The sequence below is a fragment of the Pimephales promelas genome, chromosome 1, assembly GCF_988280905.1.
Source record: "Pimephales promelas chromosome 1, fPimPro1.hap1.1, whole genome shotgun sequence".
NCBI classification, from domain to species: Eukaryota; Metazoa; Chordata; class Actinopteri; order Cypriniformes; family Leuciscidae; genus Pimephales; species Pimephales promelas.
Window position 1 is genome coordinate 2,382,764 of NC_142769.1, and position 17,789 is coordinate 2,400,552.

General features: G+C 33.8%; 1 protein-coding gene across 8 annotated transcripts in view; it reads right to left on the reverse strand.

Moving 5' to 3' along the window:
- The window catches only part of myo9aa (myosin IXAa), a 180,159-nt gene that overhangs the window by 36,410 nt on the left and 125,960 nt on the right, over nt 1-17,789 (reverse strand). For all 8 annotated transcript variants that reach the window (XM_039690796.2, XM_039690795.2, XM_039690799.2 and 5 more), the window contains 8 exons: nt 13,324-13,390; nt 9,542-9,661; nt 9,423-9,462; nt 6,951-7,073; nt 5,929-6,009; nt 5,727-5,837; nt 2,073-2,198; nt 1,800-1,949 (listed from right to left, as the gene is read on the reverse strand). In XM_039690796.2, the coding sequence (XP_039546730.2) occupies nt 1,800-1,949; nt 2,073-2,198; nt 5,727-5,837; nt 5,929-6,009; nt 6,951-7,073; nt 9,423-9,462; nt 9,542-9,661; nt 13,324-13,390 (818 nt within the window). The remainder of the gene's footprint in view (nt 1-1,799; nt 1,950-2,072; nt 2,199-5,726; nt 5,838-5,928; nt 6,010-6,950; nt 7,074-9,422; nt 9,463-9,541; nt 9,662-13,323; nt 13,391-17,789) is intronic.

The following is a 17,789-nucleotide window of genomic DNA, read 5'->3' on the forward strand; positions in this document are numbered from 1 at the left end:
TCATTGCACATGTGCTGAACTCTCCAGATTCGGGTTTCAATCAGATCAAGTGTTTACATGTCCTCTCGGATCAGATTCAGAAAAGATATGTACAATCCGAATTAAATTTTAATTGGATTTGGCCAATTCATTCCGACTGAAGTGGTTACATGTGGCTTTATTATTCCGACTCTGCTTATAATCCAATTAAAATTATTAGGGATCATTATTAGGGTTAACAGTGTACCTTGAATGATCACTTCAGAGTTAAAATAATATTTATTTAATACTAAATCCTTTATTTCTGCAAGTACTTCTGCTGTTTACATGTCAAAAGTCTAACCCAAAAACCACAGAGGTTTTTCTCAACACCTTCTGCCCCATGAATAAACTTCCATGAGCCATTCATAACAACAGGATAATCATTTTAGCATTAAACAGAAACAAATTAAACTGAAACTACCAAAAAAAAAAAATACATTCTCAATCCCGACTGAAACAAAAACATGACTTTTATTTATGGAACTAGAATCGAAATAGCACTCCTGATATTTCCAGGATAATGATTTTATCATTAAACAGAAATAAATTAAATTTAAACTACAAAAAAAACTACTTTTATTTATGCAACTAAAATAAAAAATAAAAATAGTACTCATGATATTTCCAGGATAATGATTTTATCATGAAACAGAAACAAATCAAATTGAAACTAAAAAAAAAAATAAATAAAAAAAATCCCAATTAAAAAAAAAAAAAAATCCTACTTTTATTTAAACTAAAAAATAAAAATAAAAAAAAGCACTCCTGATATTTCCAGGATAATGATTTTATCATTAAATAGCAACAAATCAAATTTAAACTACAAATAATAATAATAAAAATTCCCAATAAAAAAAAAATAAAATAAAAAAAAAACTACTTTTATTTATTCAACTAAAATAAAAAAGCACTCCGGATATTTCCAGGATAATGATTTTATCATTAAACAGAAAAAAAATCAGATTTAAACTACAAAAAAAAAAAAAAAAAAAAACATGACGTTTATTGGTGCAACTAAAATAGCAATAGAAATCCTGATATTTCCAGGATAATGATTTTATCATGAAACAGAAACAAATCAAATTGAAACTACAAAAAAAAAAAAAAATCCCAATTAAAAAAAAAAAAAAATCCTACTTTTATTTAAACTAAAAAATAAAAAAATAAATAAAAAAAGCACTCCTGATATTTCCAGGATAATGATTTTATCATTAAATAGCAACATATCAAATTTAAACTACAAATAATAATAATAAAAATTCCCAATTAAACAAAAATAAAAAAAATAAAAAAATACTTTTATTTATTCAACTAAAATAAAAAAGCACTCCTGATATTTCCAGGATAATGATTTTATATTTAAACAGAAAAAAAAATCAAATTTAACTACAAAAATAATAATAATAATAGAAAAAAAATCCCAATTAAAAACAAAAAAACAACAAAAAAACTACTTTTATTTATGCAACTAAAATAAAAAATAGCAATCCTGATATTTCCAGAATAATGATTTTATCATTAAACAGAAACAAATCAAATTTAAACTACCAAAAAAAAAAAAAATAATAATAATAATAATCCCCCAAAAAAACAACTTTTATTTATGCAACTAAAATAAAATAAAAATTTTAAACTTAAATTAAATTTATCAAATTTAAACTACAAAAAAAAACACATTCCCAATTTAAAAACAACAACATGACTTCTTTATGCAACTAAAATAGCAATAGCATATTTCCAGGCTTTCCGCTTAAATCATTCGTCGAGCCGAGACGTACCTGGATCTGGCACGCCGCCTGTCTCATCCTGATGAAGTGTTTTCTCTCCAGAAGAGCCCTGAAGCGCCGCTGAAGAGAGACGATCCGACGCAGCACCTCCTGATGGAGCAGATCTTGCAGTCGCTGACGCTCAACTTCACGGAGAAACACCTGCCACACACACACACATCATGCAATACTGTACATTTACAACCAGGCTAGCCATGAATGGGCAGTATGTGTCATCAGAAAAAAGTTACACAGTAGGAATTTAATTAAGTCCCATCATCGTACCATGGTCCGGCCCACTTGAAACCCTTCGGGAGACAGGTCCACCCGGCTCAGGTACCGTCTGATGGAGTCCTGCCGGGCCTGGCCGGGTCCCTCGGGTAACAGCACATGAAAGTGACGAACAAAATCCTGGAGGACATAACACAGATTTTTTTTTTATCTATTTCTTTGATGGCACACACACACACACACACACACACACATTGACTTTGTGAAGTGTCCAGGAAGTGACATTTCTCATTAAGGCCCAGAACACTAGCATCACTGTGATGGCATGAGGTCTCCGGGGGTGGACAGTCTGGGATGCCGATGTGTGTGTATGCAATTATTCCTGGCCACTTTTATTGCAGACTATAGAGAGAGAGAGAGGCTTCATATCTTACAGGAATTACTGGCGGCGGTGAAGGCACTCGTGTCTCAGAATGTTTAATAAAGGTTATCCAAAGGTTCATTAGTGAACTAAGAATGAACAATACTTCACCTTAGATCAGATTAATTTCAACATTTACTAATACATTATTATTTAATGCACTATGAACTAACATAAATGAACAGCTGTATTTTTATTCATTAATATTCACCCTCAGATGGTCTTCATTTAGGAGTCAGAAGTGACCGGACACCTAAAAATGAAATTTCCTCCATCCCAGTAAACACCAATGCAATTTATTTTTGTTCTATAATATTTATTCTTTTTAATTTAGTATTTTGAGACAATTTGATTGGATCTATTCATATTTATGCAATATTTATGGTCTATTTTTGCCATGGAAATAATATATATATATATATATATATATATATATATATATATATATTATACATACATATATATATATATATATATTTTTTTTTTTAATTATTAATGCAGTATTTTTGTTTAATATAGAGTCTAGGCCTTCAGGAAAAAAAAATACTTTTTGAAGAAAATTAGCACCATCTGGTTACAGTATAGAGAAAAAGCGTAGAGTCATGGTGTAACCACTAGATGGCATGTACAGCTCTCTATGGAGAGGCATGTGAATTCCCCAGCTGTTTATGAACACATTTACATATATTGGAAACAATCTTAAAAAACAATTTCTTATTAAGTTTCAGATTTTTTTTTTTTTTTTTAGAAATAGCGATAAAAAGCGTTTCCCATTCATTTCCTACGGGGGTCATTTTTGACCGAAGACCAAACTTGTGACATTTTTTTTTTTTTTACGTCCACTTAGCATGGTCGGATCATGACCTCGATTTTTTTTTGTATTCGCATACCAAATGCCAGAAAAGTCACCAAGTATCATAACCTTAAGATGAAGCTGTGATTTTTTTAAAATTCAAAATTATTCAGTCAGAAGTGACCGAAGACCATCAGAGGGTTAATAAATACTGTAACGAATGTTTTGCTCATTGTTAGTTCATGTTAGTTAAAACATTAACTAATGAACCTTATTGTAAAATGTTAACGGTTATACTTTATTTTGTGTGAAATAACAAATACTGGAACAAATGTATTGCTCATTATTAGTTTATGTTAGTTATGTACAGTTCTGCAGGATTTTTACACTTCAAAATTACATAAAACTGCATGTGAACCCTGGTTCTGGTTTCAATTGTAATATCTAACATAGTCTTTAAATAAAAGCATTTTTCTTGTCATAAGGGCAAAGTAATTCACACAAAAGTACACAGACCCGAGTCCCACATTCATGTGAAGGGCATTATACCCATTTTATATATATATATATAAACGATAGTAATATAGTAAGGCTTGCCTTAACGAACACTATGAATGATTGAAAAGAGAGATAACTGTTTGAATTGTCAGTCATTAGGGTATAAACACACTTCATTTGCATTATTTGATGCTGTTTGTCTGTGTTTCAGACGGTAGTGAAGGCCAGAACAACACATTCACCCCCAGACGGCCACACCCAGCACAGGAAATGACCACGGGAAATAATGAGCTTGGGAACGCCAAAAAAAAAATGAAAAAAAAATTAGAAATTAAGTTTGGAGGAAAGTAAGATTTTTTCTTTTCCCCTGTGGTGTTGTTTATATGACTCTGTGACGTTTTTAATATGCTTTAAGACAAAACATGTGTAAGTCAACAAGTATTTTCTCAGTCTCAGTCTTTTCTGATGTTATGATCATAAACCACATGCTTTTCTCCACTGCCTTTCTATGATATTCAAAGGATGATGATTATTAGATGGTGAACGGATCAAACCGCTAATAATGTGTGCTAATATTACACAAACCAAGCAAAAAGCTAGTCATATTAATTACCGTTAAATAAAACACTACCATTCTTATACATCGACTCTTCCTCTTCTTCTGAATCAGTTTCTGGGTTAAACATATACCGTTTAAAGCTGAGCGAGTGGATCAGGTAATCCGAGCTGCTGTGAGTGAGTGGGGGGCGGGGCTAATTTGCATATTCATGAGCACGCGTTTTCTACATGAGGCAAGGGTGTCGAGTTACATTCAAGCTAATTTAAAGCATGAAGAAATTATTTTTACAGGAAGAAGCTTTAAAATATGTCATTTAGATTATCAAAGATGAGTTTTATTAGGTAAAATTATTGACTGCAGCGCAAATTTATGAGATTAAGACTTTTTCTTAACAAGGATGCAGTAAATTTGTAAAACCGGGAGTCGTGAAAAATATGATCCACCGGTGTTTCGCCAGATGAGAAGTTTGTCTACACTCTCAGAAAAAAAGGTACACTTGACTGAGTGCCTGGGACCTGTCCTTTTGTTTCTTTGGATCTTTTCCCCAAGAGCACCGATCACAGACTTTATATACTTTACCTGAGCGCCTGGTTAAACCTTTTACAGTTTATTTAGTATATTTTACAAGTATACATATTAATATATAGTATATTACAGGAGTAGTTAACTTTAAAAAAATGTCATCCAAGATGTCCACGTCTTTCTTTCTTCAGTCGAAAAGAAATTAAGATTTTTGATGAAAACATTCCAGGATTTTTCTCCATATAATGGACTTCAATGGGAACCAAACGGTTCAAGGTCCAAAAGACAGTTTCAGTGCAAACTGTTCAAAGGGCTTTAAACGACACCAGACGATGAATAAGGGTCTTATCAAGCGAAACGATCGCTCATTTAATAAATAAATAACAAAGTTTAAGTTTTATAAGCACAAATGCTCTCCTTGCTCTGTTCTGTGATGCACGTTCGTGACTCTCCTGTTCATTAAAACGAACAAATCTTTTTTCGACTCGTTGAATGAACCAAATGACTCAAAAAAAGATTTGTTCATTTAGATAAGACACTTATTCATCATCTGAATTCATTTAAAGCCCTTTGAACAGTTTGCACTGAAACTGTCTTTTGGACCTTAAACCGTTTGGTCCCCATTGAAGTCCATTATATGGAGAAAATCCTGGAATGTTTTCGTCAAAAACCTTAATTTCTTTTCAACTGAAGAAAGAAAGACATGGACATCTTGGATGACATGGGGGTGAGTAAAGAAAAGTGAACTACTCCTTCAATATACAGTTGCATTACTCTTTTTACTGTATTTTGAATCAAATAAACGCACCCTCGGTGAGAGGAGGAAACTTCTATCTTATCCCACACTATCATAATTTTAGACTCAGGCATGAGATTGGAGTGTTTGTTTGGGAGAGATCAGTGTATCAGTCTCACCTGAAAAGTGTACTTGATGCTGTATCCAGATTGTCGGATCCGCACGGTTTCCAGCATGCCGGTGTAGCGCAGCTGTCTCAGCACCAGGCCATCATTAAAGCGCAGGGGCAGCTGAAGAACACCAAGGATACGCCAAACGGTAAAACAGAAATGCATGTACTGCATACACGAGGTATGATTGAAATACGATGCATTCACACACCTTCTCTGCATTTGATCGAATGCACTTCACAAAGTACGGCTCTGATTGGCCAAGCGTCTCCATCAGCTTGTTGAGAGAGGCCTGAAATGGAGCAAAACACCACAAACAAATGAATCAGTGTCTGGAAATCAACAGCATGTCATAGATATGTAAGGGTTAATGCTCTAAAAACTTACTGGAATGATATTTTAATGTAGTTTAAAAATTTAAAAAAAATAAGAATAATTTACATAGAAAATATGGTACTTTTTGAAGTAAATAAATTCAAAAATACCCCCAAAATAAAACAAAACACCATAAATGGTTAGACAAAACTTTATCGAAGACAGCGATATAACATTTATAATAAATACACATTAGGATCACACCTGAGTCCTCAATTACAGGACGGTTTGGGGGCTACAAGGTGAAACTAACACATTATATAGACTCATTACATGCAAAGTGAGATATTTCATTTATATAATGATTATATATTAATATATAAGAACAATTTTGATGATTATGGCTTACAGCTTATGAAAACCCCAAATTCAAAATTATATTATAGTGAAAAGGTTTTCATGTCTGTAAGCCATAATCATCAAAATTATAACAATTAAAGGCTTGAAAATCTCACTTTGCATGTAATGAGTCTATATAATATATCAGTTTCACCTTTTAAGTTGAATTACTGAAATAAATGAACTTTTGCATGATATTCTAATTTTCTGAAGACAAATATCACTTTCCATCCTAACTTTTATACAAAATGTGTGAAATGTTATTTCATTATATATAGAATACAGAAACACAAAGGATTTAGCCATTAGCCGTCTGTTGATTTGAGATGCAGTGGAAACTCGGCTCAGAAATAACTTTTTAAATGTTATGAATCATAGACTTTAACAAGCAGTTCTAGTGAAACCAAAACAAAAGACTTATAAAAGTGTTAGACAGACGTGATGTCATTAACTGGGTTTTTTACTGGGCTGAACATTCCACAACACAGACGTGCTTCAGGAAGTGGTGTGAGATCTGACCTGGAACTGGGCACTGATGCTCGGGGGTTTCTTCTTCTTGTGGAGGTGCAGCAGGGACTTGGTGATGCGGTCGTGTAACGTCAGGTTACTCAGGTACTTCAGAGACTTCACATCCAGAAAGTGCTGCACACACACCCACACACACTCAGTTAAAGAGACAGCGCGCACACAAATCTGGTTTTACAGAACCTCATGTTGTTCCAAACCCATATAAACATTCATGAAACACAAAAGGAGATTGGGTCAGCGAAAAGTCAATCGAAAATATGGTTCATTAAAAAAATAAAATAAATACATGATCATTTTACAACGCGAGCGCAGCTATAAAGCTCCAAAAAGGACAAAAAATGTATTAATATTTGAAGTCTTCTGAGGTCATGTGACCGGGGAAAACGCAACATTTGAAGAGTTCAAACTAATTTGCCTTCCGCACTCGTAAAGTTTGTGGACACTTTGCTAAATATCTCCCTCTGTGTTTTAGAAGATTTATCAAACTGAATCAAAACAACAACAACAACAACACAAAACAAAAGACAACAACAAGACAAAACAAGAAAACGAAAGGCAACACAAAACAAAACAAAAAACACAACAACACCATCACAACACAAAACAACAAAACACACCACATCAGAAAAAAACATTAACACAAGAATACAAGACAAAACAAGATAACACAAAACAACAACACCAAGACAACACTATCACAAAACAGCACAACAACAACACATAAACAAAACAAGACAACAAGACAAAACAAGAAAACGAAAGGCAACACAAAACAAACAAAAAAAACACAACAACACCATCACAACACAAAACAACAAAACACACCACATCAGAAAAAAACATTAACACAAGAATACAAGACAAAACAACAAAAAATAACAATAACAACAAAGACAACAAGACAAAACAAGAAAACACAACACCAAGACAAAACATCAACACTATCACAAAACAGCACAACAAAACAACACATCAGAAAAAACATCAACAAAACAAGAAAACAAAACAAAACAAACAACACAAAACATTAACAAAGACAACAACACAACATGACAAAACAAGAAAACAAAAGACAACACAAAACAAACAACACAAAACAACACGACACAAAACAACAAAAAATAACAATAACAACAAAGACAAAAACACAACAAGACAAAACAAGAAAACACAACACCAAGACAACACATCAACACTATCACAAAACAACACGACACAAAACAACACATCAGAAAAAAACATTAACACAAGAAAACAAGACAAAAAAACAACACAAAACTTTAAAGGGTTAGTTCACCCAAAAATGAAAATTCTGTCAGTATTTACTCACCCTCATGTTGTTCCAACCCCGTAAGACCTTCGTTCATCTTCGCAACACAAATTAAGATATTTAAGATATTAAGATCACTCCTGCATACTAGTCCATAGGCTTCTTGAGGGAATGACTCTTGCTGGCCTCGAAAAGTCATCAAAGACATCGTTAAAATAGTCCAAGTGACTACAGGGGCTCAATCTTAACTTTATCAAACGACGAGAACACTTCTGTGCGCAAAAAAACAACAAAAATAACGACTTTATTTCAACTATTGGTTTATTTCTCCCTCTGCGCGAGTCAGGTTACTAGTTTAATAGCGTAAGCTTCTGTTATTGTACGTCACACGCATCACACACATGACCAGCGTCGGCCAATAGTGAGCCTACGTGTGACGTAGCTTTACGCAATCACACTACGTTAACTGACTACAGGCCCATAGAGAAGGAAGTGAATAGTTGAAATGAAGTCGTTATTTTTGTTGTTTTTGCGCACAAAAGTGTTCTCGTCGTTTGATAAAGTTAAGATTGAGCCACTGTAGTCACTTGGACTATTTTAACGATGTCTTTAATGACTTTTCGAGGACCGCAAGAGTCATTCCCTCAAGAAGCCTATGGACTAGTATGCAAGAGCGATCTTAATATCTTAAATATCTTAATTTGTGTTGCGAAGATGAACGAAGGTCTTACGGGGTTGGAACAACATGAGGGTGAGGAAATACTGACAGAATTTTCATTTTTGGGTGAACTATCCCTTTAACAAAGACAACAAAACAACAAGACAAAACAAGAAAAAAAGACAACACAAAACAAACAACACAAAATATCAACAAAACAACATAAAACATAACAATACAAAACAAGAAAAAACAAAGGCAACACAAAACAAACAACACAAAACATTAACAAAACAAAAAGAAAACACAAGGCAACACAACAACACATCAGAACAAAACACTAAAATAAAACAAAAAAAAAAACAACAAAAGAAAACAAGACAAAACAGGTAAACAAGGCAACACAAAACAACACCACAAACACAATATCAAAAAGCAAGAAAAACCTCAGGTTTGGACAACATGAGTAGGTGATGAGAGAATTATCATGAGGTGCGTTTAAATCAAATGAAAGAGCCTGTTGTGGGATTCCCACCTTGGGAAGACTGGGCTTCATCTTATAGTTTTTATTTCTCCTGAAAAAGAAAAAGGGCAGAATGAGCAGCCGTGTGTGTGTGTGTGTGTGTGTGTGTGTGTGTGCGGAGCGAGTCTCACATGAGGATGCCGTGGGCTCGCTCCAGGAGTTTACTGCTGGTGGAGTTCAGGAAGATCCCGTCGTCCTCAGACAAGGACCCGATGGAGGACAGGCGGCTCTGTCTCCCGTTCCACACATCTCTGACAGGGACACACAAACACACATCCTCAAACTGAGATCAATGCAAAGCCATGATAATGAGTCTGGTTTCTTCCTCCGATGGACATTCAGTTCCTCGTCGCCGTTTGGTTCGCTTAGTTGCGGACATTTAATACTCAACAATATTATTGATCTGTCTGCATTCACACCATTATATGAGAACTGAACTGAGCTGGACGATGACATCACTGTTTTCTCCACAGCGGCTATATATATAAATAACGTTTTTACAACAGAAATGAACCACCACATAACTTAAAGGAGCTGGATGTAAGAAATGTATTTCAATTAATCATACAATAGAGCTGATACGTCACTAGACATTAAGAAATCAAATACTTATATCACTGACAACAATAGTCCGGCCAGGATATTGTCATTTAACCCTAAAACCGTATTCTGGACCAATGTGGGCAAAATAGTTTTGATTTATTTTTTAAAAATACTTCCCTTGATCTGAGCGCTACAAGACTTGGCTACTTTTCCTAAGTTTGCCTCCTGAACACACAATTTTTTATTTATTTTTTGGCTCAATTCTACAATGTTAAAACTCCTTAATCTTGTGTTTGGGTCAAAAATGGGCACCCATAGAAATGAATGGGAAAAAACTGTAATTTAGAGCGTTCTAAAATAAGCCAAAATAAGACGGCAAAATCACTTAATCTTTAGGTTTTAGCTCTAAGAATTTATTGGAACGATATTTTAATGTAGTTAAAAAATTAAAAAAAAATAAAACATAAAAATAAGCATAATTTACATTGAAAAATATGGACCTTTTTGAAGTAAATAAATTCAAAAATACCCTCAAAATAATAATAAACACCATAAATGGATAGAGAAAACTTTATCGAAGACAGTGATGTAACATTTATAATAAATAAAAATTAAAAGTGCCCACATATGTCCACAATAGGCTCTACGCACAACTTCCGCATTCTGTAAAACAGGTCTCATCGCTTCCGGTCCAGGTCTTTTGTATGTGCTACATGAAATTTTTTGCGGTTTTATTTAAGAAAACTTAAAAGGAGCGAGCAAAGATTAGCATAACCAATGTCCCTCACATGTGCAGATTGATATTTAAATGTTTTATATTTTTTCATCTTCACAATAACGTTTAGATATTTAAATGGAATAAAACGCCAATAACAAAGTGAACTAGGTAGGTAAGCTGATTACCTTAAAAATCCATAGATATCGTAGTCAGTTCTTTTGGCCGTTAACACTTTCTATGACCAGCGGATGCGATGAGACCTGTTTTCCGGTTTGGTCATGTGACGCTCCGCATAAAGCCTATTACGGGATTTAGGGCTATAAAGTGAATGCGGTTTGAGGGTTAAAAAGTGAAATCGCAGCACTCGACTGATGATGTTGTCATGCGTCACCCTCCACCGATCTACCAATCACAGACTCAGTGTTTCAGCATTCGGGTTGCCAGCTCCTCTCTAGTTACCACAGCTGCAGATACAAACGTGTCGGATTACAAAATGTTGGATCTGCAGCCAATCTGGCAACCTCTAATCAGGGGGAGGGGATACACCGCCGCTCTACAGTCATTCGAAACTGATTGCAGTACCAGTTTTGGCCAGTTTTTCCTTTAAGCTTATTTTCTTCTAGATCAGAAACACTGTGTTGCATTATGGTCCTGTTATCTCTGTAAAGCTGCTTTGAAACGATCAGTATTGTAAAAAGCGCTAAATAAATAAATGTGACTTGATGTAATTGGAAACTCAGACGCCTAACGGGTTTCAAAGACGTTATGGTTTCAGTATCACGACACTTTCTGCTTTTTGTTTGGATGCTTCAATTGGTCGGTAAATTAACGACGTCTTATTTACTGTATGTTTAAGTTGCGTCTGTAAAACATCGTATTTTTTACGGTAAATTTCTGGCTAGCACAGCTGCCGATTTTTTTTTTACCATAAATTTAACTGTATTTATATATATATATATATATATTTTTTTTAAGTAATTCTGACTGAATGCAGACAAGTAAAGAAGTTTACAGCGACTATCCCATGTTGATTTATTAGGATTTAGATGTAAATGTACGATATTCCCTCTACAGGAGATCACTGAGGCATGTGGTCATGAACTGCGGGGAGCAATTACCCATCAGCCTCGGACCTGTCCTCCAAATGAGCGCATATCTCGTCTCTGACATCACACGGGAAACAGCTGCTGTTTCCTGGGGTTTGTGGTCTCTTCGTAACCCGAAGAGTGTGTGGGGTTGCGAAACAGATTAGGGGACTTTACAGCGCAACAAAGAGCTGTTGTGAGCTCGGCTCTCGCCACTTGTTCTGGATATCAGGACTAATCTCAGAGCAATGCGCTCTTAATAAAGCATGACGTCGGGAAGACCGTGGCTCATCCTTTGGGTATCTGTGGAGTCACTGCTTTAACTCTACACACACACACACACTGTGAGTATTGATGCGAGTACTGATGACCAGGGGCTCCTCGGACACGCTTTATTTACCACTCAGGAAAAAGAAAACCGTGTCAGGATAACAGAGCGGGGATTTCAGAAACCTGGAGACTGACCGTAGATCACATGATATGCCGGTTCTCCAGGGAAATATCATCAAAACACTTGAAAAATGTTTTCAGAGTCGGGCTGTGAAACGATTAATCGCATCCAAAATAAAAGTTTGAGTTTACATAATATATGTGCGTGCACTGTGTGTAATTATTTTGTAAATGCATATATATATATATAGGAAAAAAATATTATTTATATACAAATAATAATTATAGACAGTGCACCCACATATATTATGTAAACTCAAACTTTTATTTTGGATGCGATTAATCGTGATTAATCATTTGACAGCCCTAATATTTATAAATACACACACATATGTGTGTATATATATATATATATTAGGGCTGAGCAAAGATTAATTGCGATTAATTGCTTCCAAAATAAAAGATTGTGTTTACATAATATATGTGTTTGTGTTGTGTATAATTATTTTGTGTGTGTATATATATATATAAATACATATGCATGCATGTATATATTTAAGAATTATTTGCACGTAAATACTGTATATGTATATACATAAATTATCTATATTATATATTAATATTTTATATATGAATAAAATATTTTCTTAAATATATACATGCATGTGTGTGTATACAAAATAACTAAAAATACACAGTGCACACACATATATTATGTAAACACAAACTTTTATTTTGGATGCGATCGCATCTAATCGCAATTAATTTTTGCACAGCCCTAATATACAGTATGTAAGAAATATTAAATATTATATAAATATATTATTATATAAATATCTATATTAAATATTATTAGACATCATTGTATAAATAAATATTTTAGATAAGACCCTTATTAATCGTCTGGAATCGTTTAAAGCCCTTTGAACAGTTTGCACTGAAACTCTCAATTGGACCCCATTGAAGTCCATTATATGGAGAAAAATCCTGGAATGTTTTCATCAAAAATCTTAATTTCTTTTCGACTGAAGAACGAATGACATGGACATCTTGGATGACACGGGGGTGAGTAAATTATCAACAAAAGTTTTTTTAAAAGTGAACTACTCCTTTAAAGGGCCGGTGTCTCTGTGTGAGACGCATGACGGGACAGAGGTCAGGTGTGTGAAGCGCTCACCGTTGATTTATTGTGTTGCTCCCCTGCAGATCAGACAGTGGAGAGCGAGGGTTCCTCCTGTTCACACCTGAAACACATCACAAAGCCTGTACAACCAGACTGATCCGAGACACAAGGGGAACATGGGAAATGAGTGAAAGCTTAAGACAGGACTGTGTAATGTTCTCGTGATTTTGATGAATTCACTGCTGTTGATTAAATGAAACGTATGAACATTCAATTAGAGGTGAACATGCTTCTGTGAATCACACACACACACACACACACACACACACACACACACACTAAATGGGGACATTCCATAGACGTAATGGGTTTTATACTGTACAAACTGTACATCTTATCCCCTTACCCATCACACAAAACTTTCTGCATGTTTACATTTTCAAAACAAACCCCACTTTAATTTCTTTACTTTTATACCAGATTTACAAATGAGGACGTCCTTAAAGGTTTTTGCAGGTTTTGGTCGACAAATTTGTCCCCAAAATATTGTTAAATATTGTACACGCACACACACACAGAGACTACCTTTCCAACTAAAGCTGGGTGATATATTGAAAATATAACATATATGTAATATAAACCAAAATATAGCAATATTTTTGGTGGCAAGTCACTTTAATTCGCTATTTTTATTCAGGGAGCCGAGTTTTTTTATTTTCTCATTTGTTCGAATGAAATATAAACCAAAAAACAGGATGTGATGTCAGAAGATGCGACCCTAAAAAGCACAGAAAGCTCGAGCACGCGTGTTTTCCTCATCATAGGGCAGGAGAACACAAGTCTGACTTCTTCCTACTCCTTTTTGTACAGTTTTATTTTGTTGTTAATCTGTTTTTTTTTAGCATTATTTAAAACAAATTGTATTTACATGTTCAAAATAAAGATATCAATCAATTGGTCGTGATGTTGCACATCTCCATCTTAGTAATTCCTGCTGTTTCCACTCCTTTACCCATTTTATAAGCTCTCTATGGGTTCTCAGCTGGTCCAAATGTACAGACACACACACAGCATTGGTTTGGATGTTCAAACAATATGAACCATAAAAGCCTTTTATTTTTGGTTTTGTATCTTTAGGCTAAGCAAACCAGGACTAAATGCATCACTTTCTTCTTTGGTCCAGACTAAAAGACCCGAACTACAAGCGCGAACAAAATTTGAATCAAATATTGAGGGCCTACGGACATGCAACATGTTCATTTTAAAAATAGTGAACAGTATATATAGATTAGTTTTTCACTTATATCACCCAGCCCTAACTACAGGACTCACTTATGAAGGAATGTTTCTAACAGGAAGGAATAATAAAAAAAAAAAAAAACAGTTTTGTTGGTAACACTATTTTACAGTGTCCTTGTTACATGTTACATGCATTATGCATAATTACATGCAACCAAACCCTAATCTACCCTAACCCTATAGTTGCACAATATTAATCAGTGCTTAAAGGGGTGGTATAATGTATATTAAGATGTATTAGCTCAAAATAACCCACAGATATATTGTATATCGTGTTAAAATTGTCACTTTTTGAGAGTGAGCAAAAACGCACCATTCTGTGTGTCCCTTTAAATGCAAATGAGCTGCAGCTCCCAGCACAGGGGGCGGAGCTACCAGGGGCGGAGCTAAATATCTCTCTTTGCTTTGAACTTTGAGCGTTGTAACTTTTCAGATGTTGTTCTGAAAAGTGAAATCCTAAATCAACCACCGCTTTAGTTTTTCACTTATATCACCCAGCCCTAACTACAGGACTGAATTATGAAGGAATGTTTCTAACAGGAAGGAATAATTAAATAAAAAAAAAAAAAACTGTTTCGTTGGTAACACTATTTTACAGTGCCCATGTTACATGTACTTTCCATAATAATAAAAGTAAATTATGTATAATTACATGTAACTAACCCTCAACCAAACCCTAATCTACCATAACCCTGTAGTTGCATAATATTACTCAGTGCTTAAAGGGGTGGTATAATACCCTTTTCAGAAGATGTACATTAAGTCTCTGATGTATTAGCTCAAAATAACCCACAGATTTATTGTATATATCATGTTAAAATTGTCACTTTTTGAAGGTGAGCAAAAACGCACCATTCTGTGTGTCCCTTTAAATGCAAATGAGCTGCAGCTCCCAGCACAGGGGGCGGAGCTACCGTTTGTTGTAGTCCTTAAAAAGCAATTTCTTTATAAGCAAATATCTCCCTTTGAATTTATGTCTCTTCTATTCATTGATCAGCATATTCAGTCATGATAATCTATAGATCACATTCACGGGGGCGGGGTTTATGTAAATTCTAGGGTTGGTGATGTCACCAACCCGGGAGGAATGTTGTGTAGTCCCGACCAGCCGTCTGTTGTAGTCCTTAAAATCTCCCTTTGCTTTGAATTTTGAGTGTTGTAACAGCAACATTACACACTAACTCAAGTTAGAAAAGTGAAATCATAATCAACCACCCCTTTAAATATATAATTACACTGTAACAATGACACATTCAAATAAAATGTAACCAAAACATATATTAGTTTTTCACTTGACTACAGGATTGAGTTATGAAGGAATGTTTCTAACAGGAAGGAATGCTAATTATCTTTTTAAAAGTGTTTAGTGTGTATAGTCTATAACCCGAGCTACCTCCATCAAGCAGACCTATGGAGTCCTCGGAGAGCGAGAGGAACGAGCCGGGGGACAGAGGAGGACTGTCCGAAAAACACGCATGCTGGACTGAACCCAGAGACAGAGTTAGTCACCAAGACGGATGAGCAGACACAATCATTCTGTCAAACCAACGTTTACTCAGACAACCTTTCTCACATTATCAGTTTATTCGCTATATTTTAGAAGTGGGTAATAAAATATAACAGAGTTATCAAATCAGTTGATACTTCACTGGTTTTGTCCGTCCTTCTGTTAGACTGTCTCATAAATAAATTATGTTGAATATCACCATTAGATAATACCAGTTTAGCTCAAACAATACCTTAATGTTGTTCAGTCTGTGGTGTAAAAAGGTCACATTAGCAGTTAAAGAAAAAACACTGTGACTGAATCATTTTTGGTCCTAAATTTTACTGTGGGTTTACTGTATTTTGCTCTTCTCACTTACATAAATTAACTATAGTGTCCTGCACACTAGTAAAAAAATTATATGTGACCCTGGACCACAAAACCAGTCACATCATGGGGCATTTTTACTTAACTGAGATGTATACATAAATAAATAAGGTTTCCATTGATGTTTGGTTTGTTAGGATAGGGCAATATTCAATTGAGAGATTTGACTATTTGAAAATCGAAACATTGAGAAAAATCGAAAAAAAGAAATTGGAAAAAAAATTTAAAGTTGTGCATTTATGATCACGATTGATTGCATTCACTCACAAAAATAACTGTTTTATATATTTAGGGTAGAAAATGTACAAAATATATTCATGGAACACGATCTTTACTTAATATTAGGGCTGTCAAACGATTAATCGCGATTAATCGCATCCAAAATAAAAGTTTGTGTTTACATAATATATATGTGGGTGCACTGTGTATAATTATTTTATATATATATATATATATATAAAATATATAAATATATATATATTACACACACACGCATGCATATTTAAGAAAAAATATTATTTATATATAAAATGTTTATATATTTATATCATTATATATATATATATATATATATATATATATATATATAATTAAATTATTTATATATAAAATTATTTATATTATAATTAAAATATTTATATATAAAATGTTTAATATAAATTATATATAAATCTATTAGGGCTGTGAAATGATTAATCGCGATTAATCGCATCCAAAATAAAAGTTTGTGTTTACATAATATATATGTGTGTGTAGTTTATATAATTATTTTGTATATATAAATACACACACATGCATGTATATATTTAAGAAATATTTTCATGCATATACATTTCTAAAAAATATATTATATTATATTAATATTATACATAAATATAAATATTTGATATATTAATAACACATTTTTCTTAAATATATACATGCATATGTGTGTATTTATATATACAAAACTACACACACATATATTGTGTGAACACAAACTTTTATTTTGGATGCACAGCCCTAAAATCTATATACATGAAAATATTTCTTAAATATATTCAAGAATGTGTGTGTATGTATTTATATATATATATATATATATATATATATAAAATAATTATACACAGTGCACCCGCATATATTATGTAAACACAAACTTTTATTTTGGATGTGACCACCCTACTTCATATCCTAATGATTTTTGGTGATAATTTTGATCCATACAGTGTATTGTTGGCTATTCCCACAAATACACCCGTGCGACATGTGATCCAGGGTGACATATCTTGTTACTGAATAATTTTTGGTTTGACTGTATATGTGTAGCTGATGAGGTATGCATTTACGTATATATTTATATAAGCGC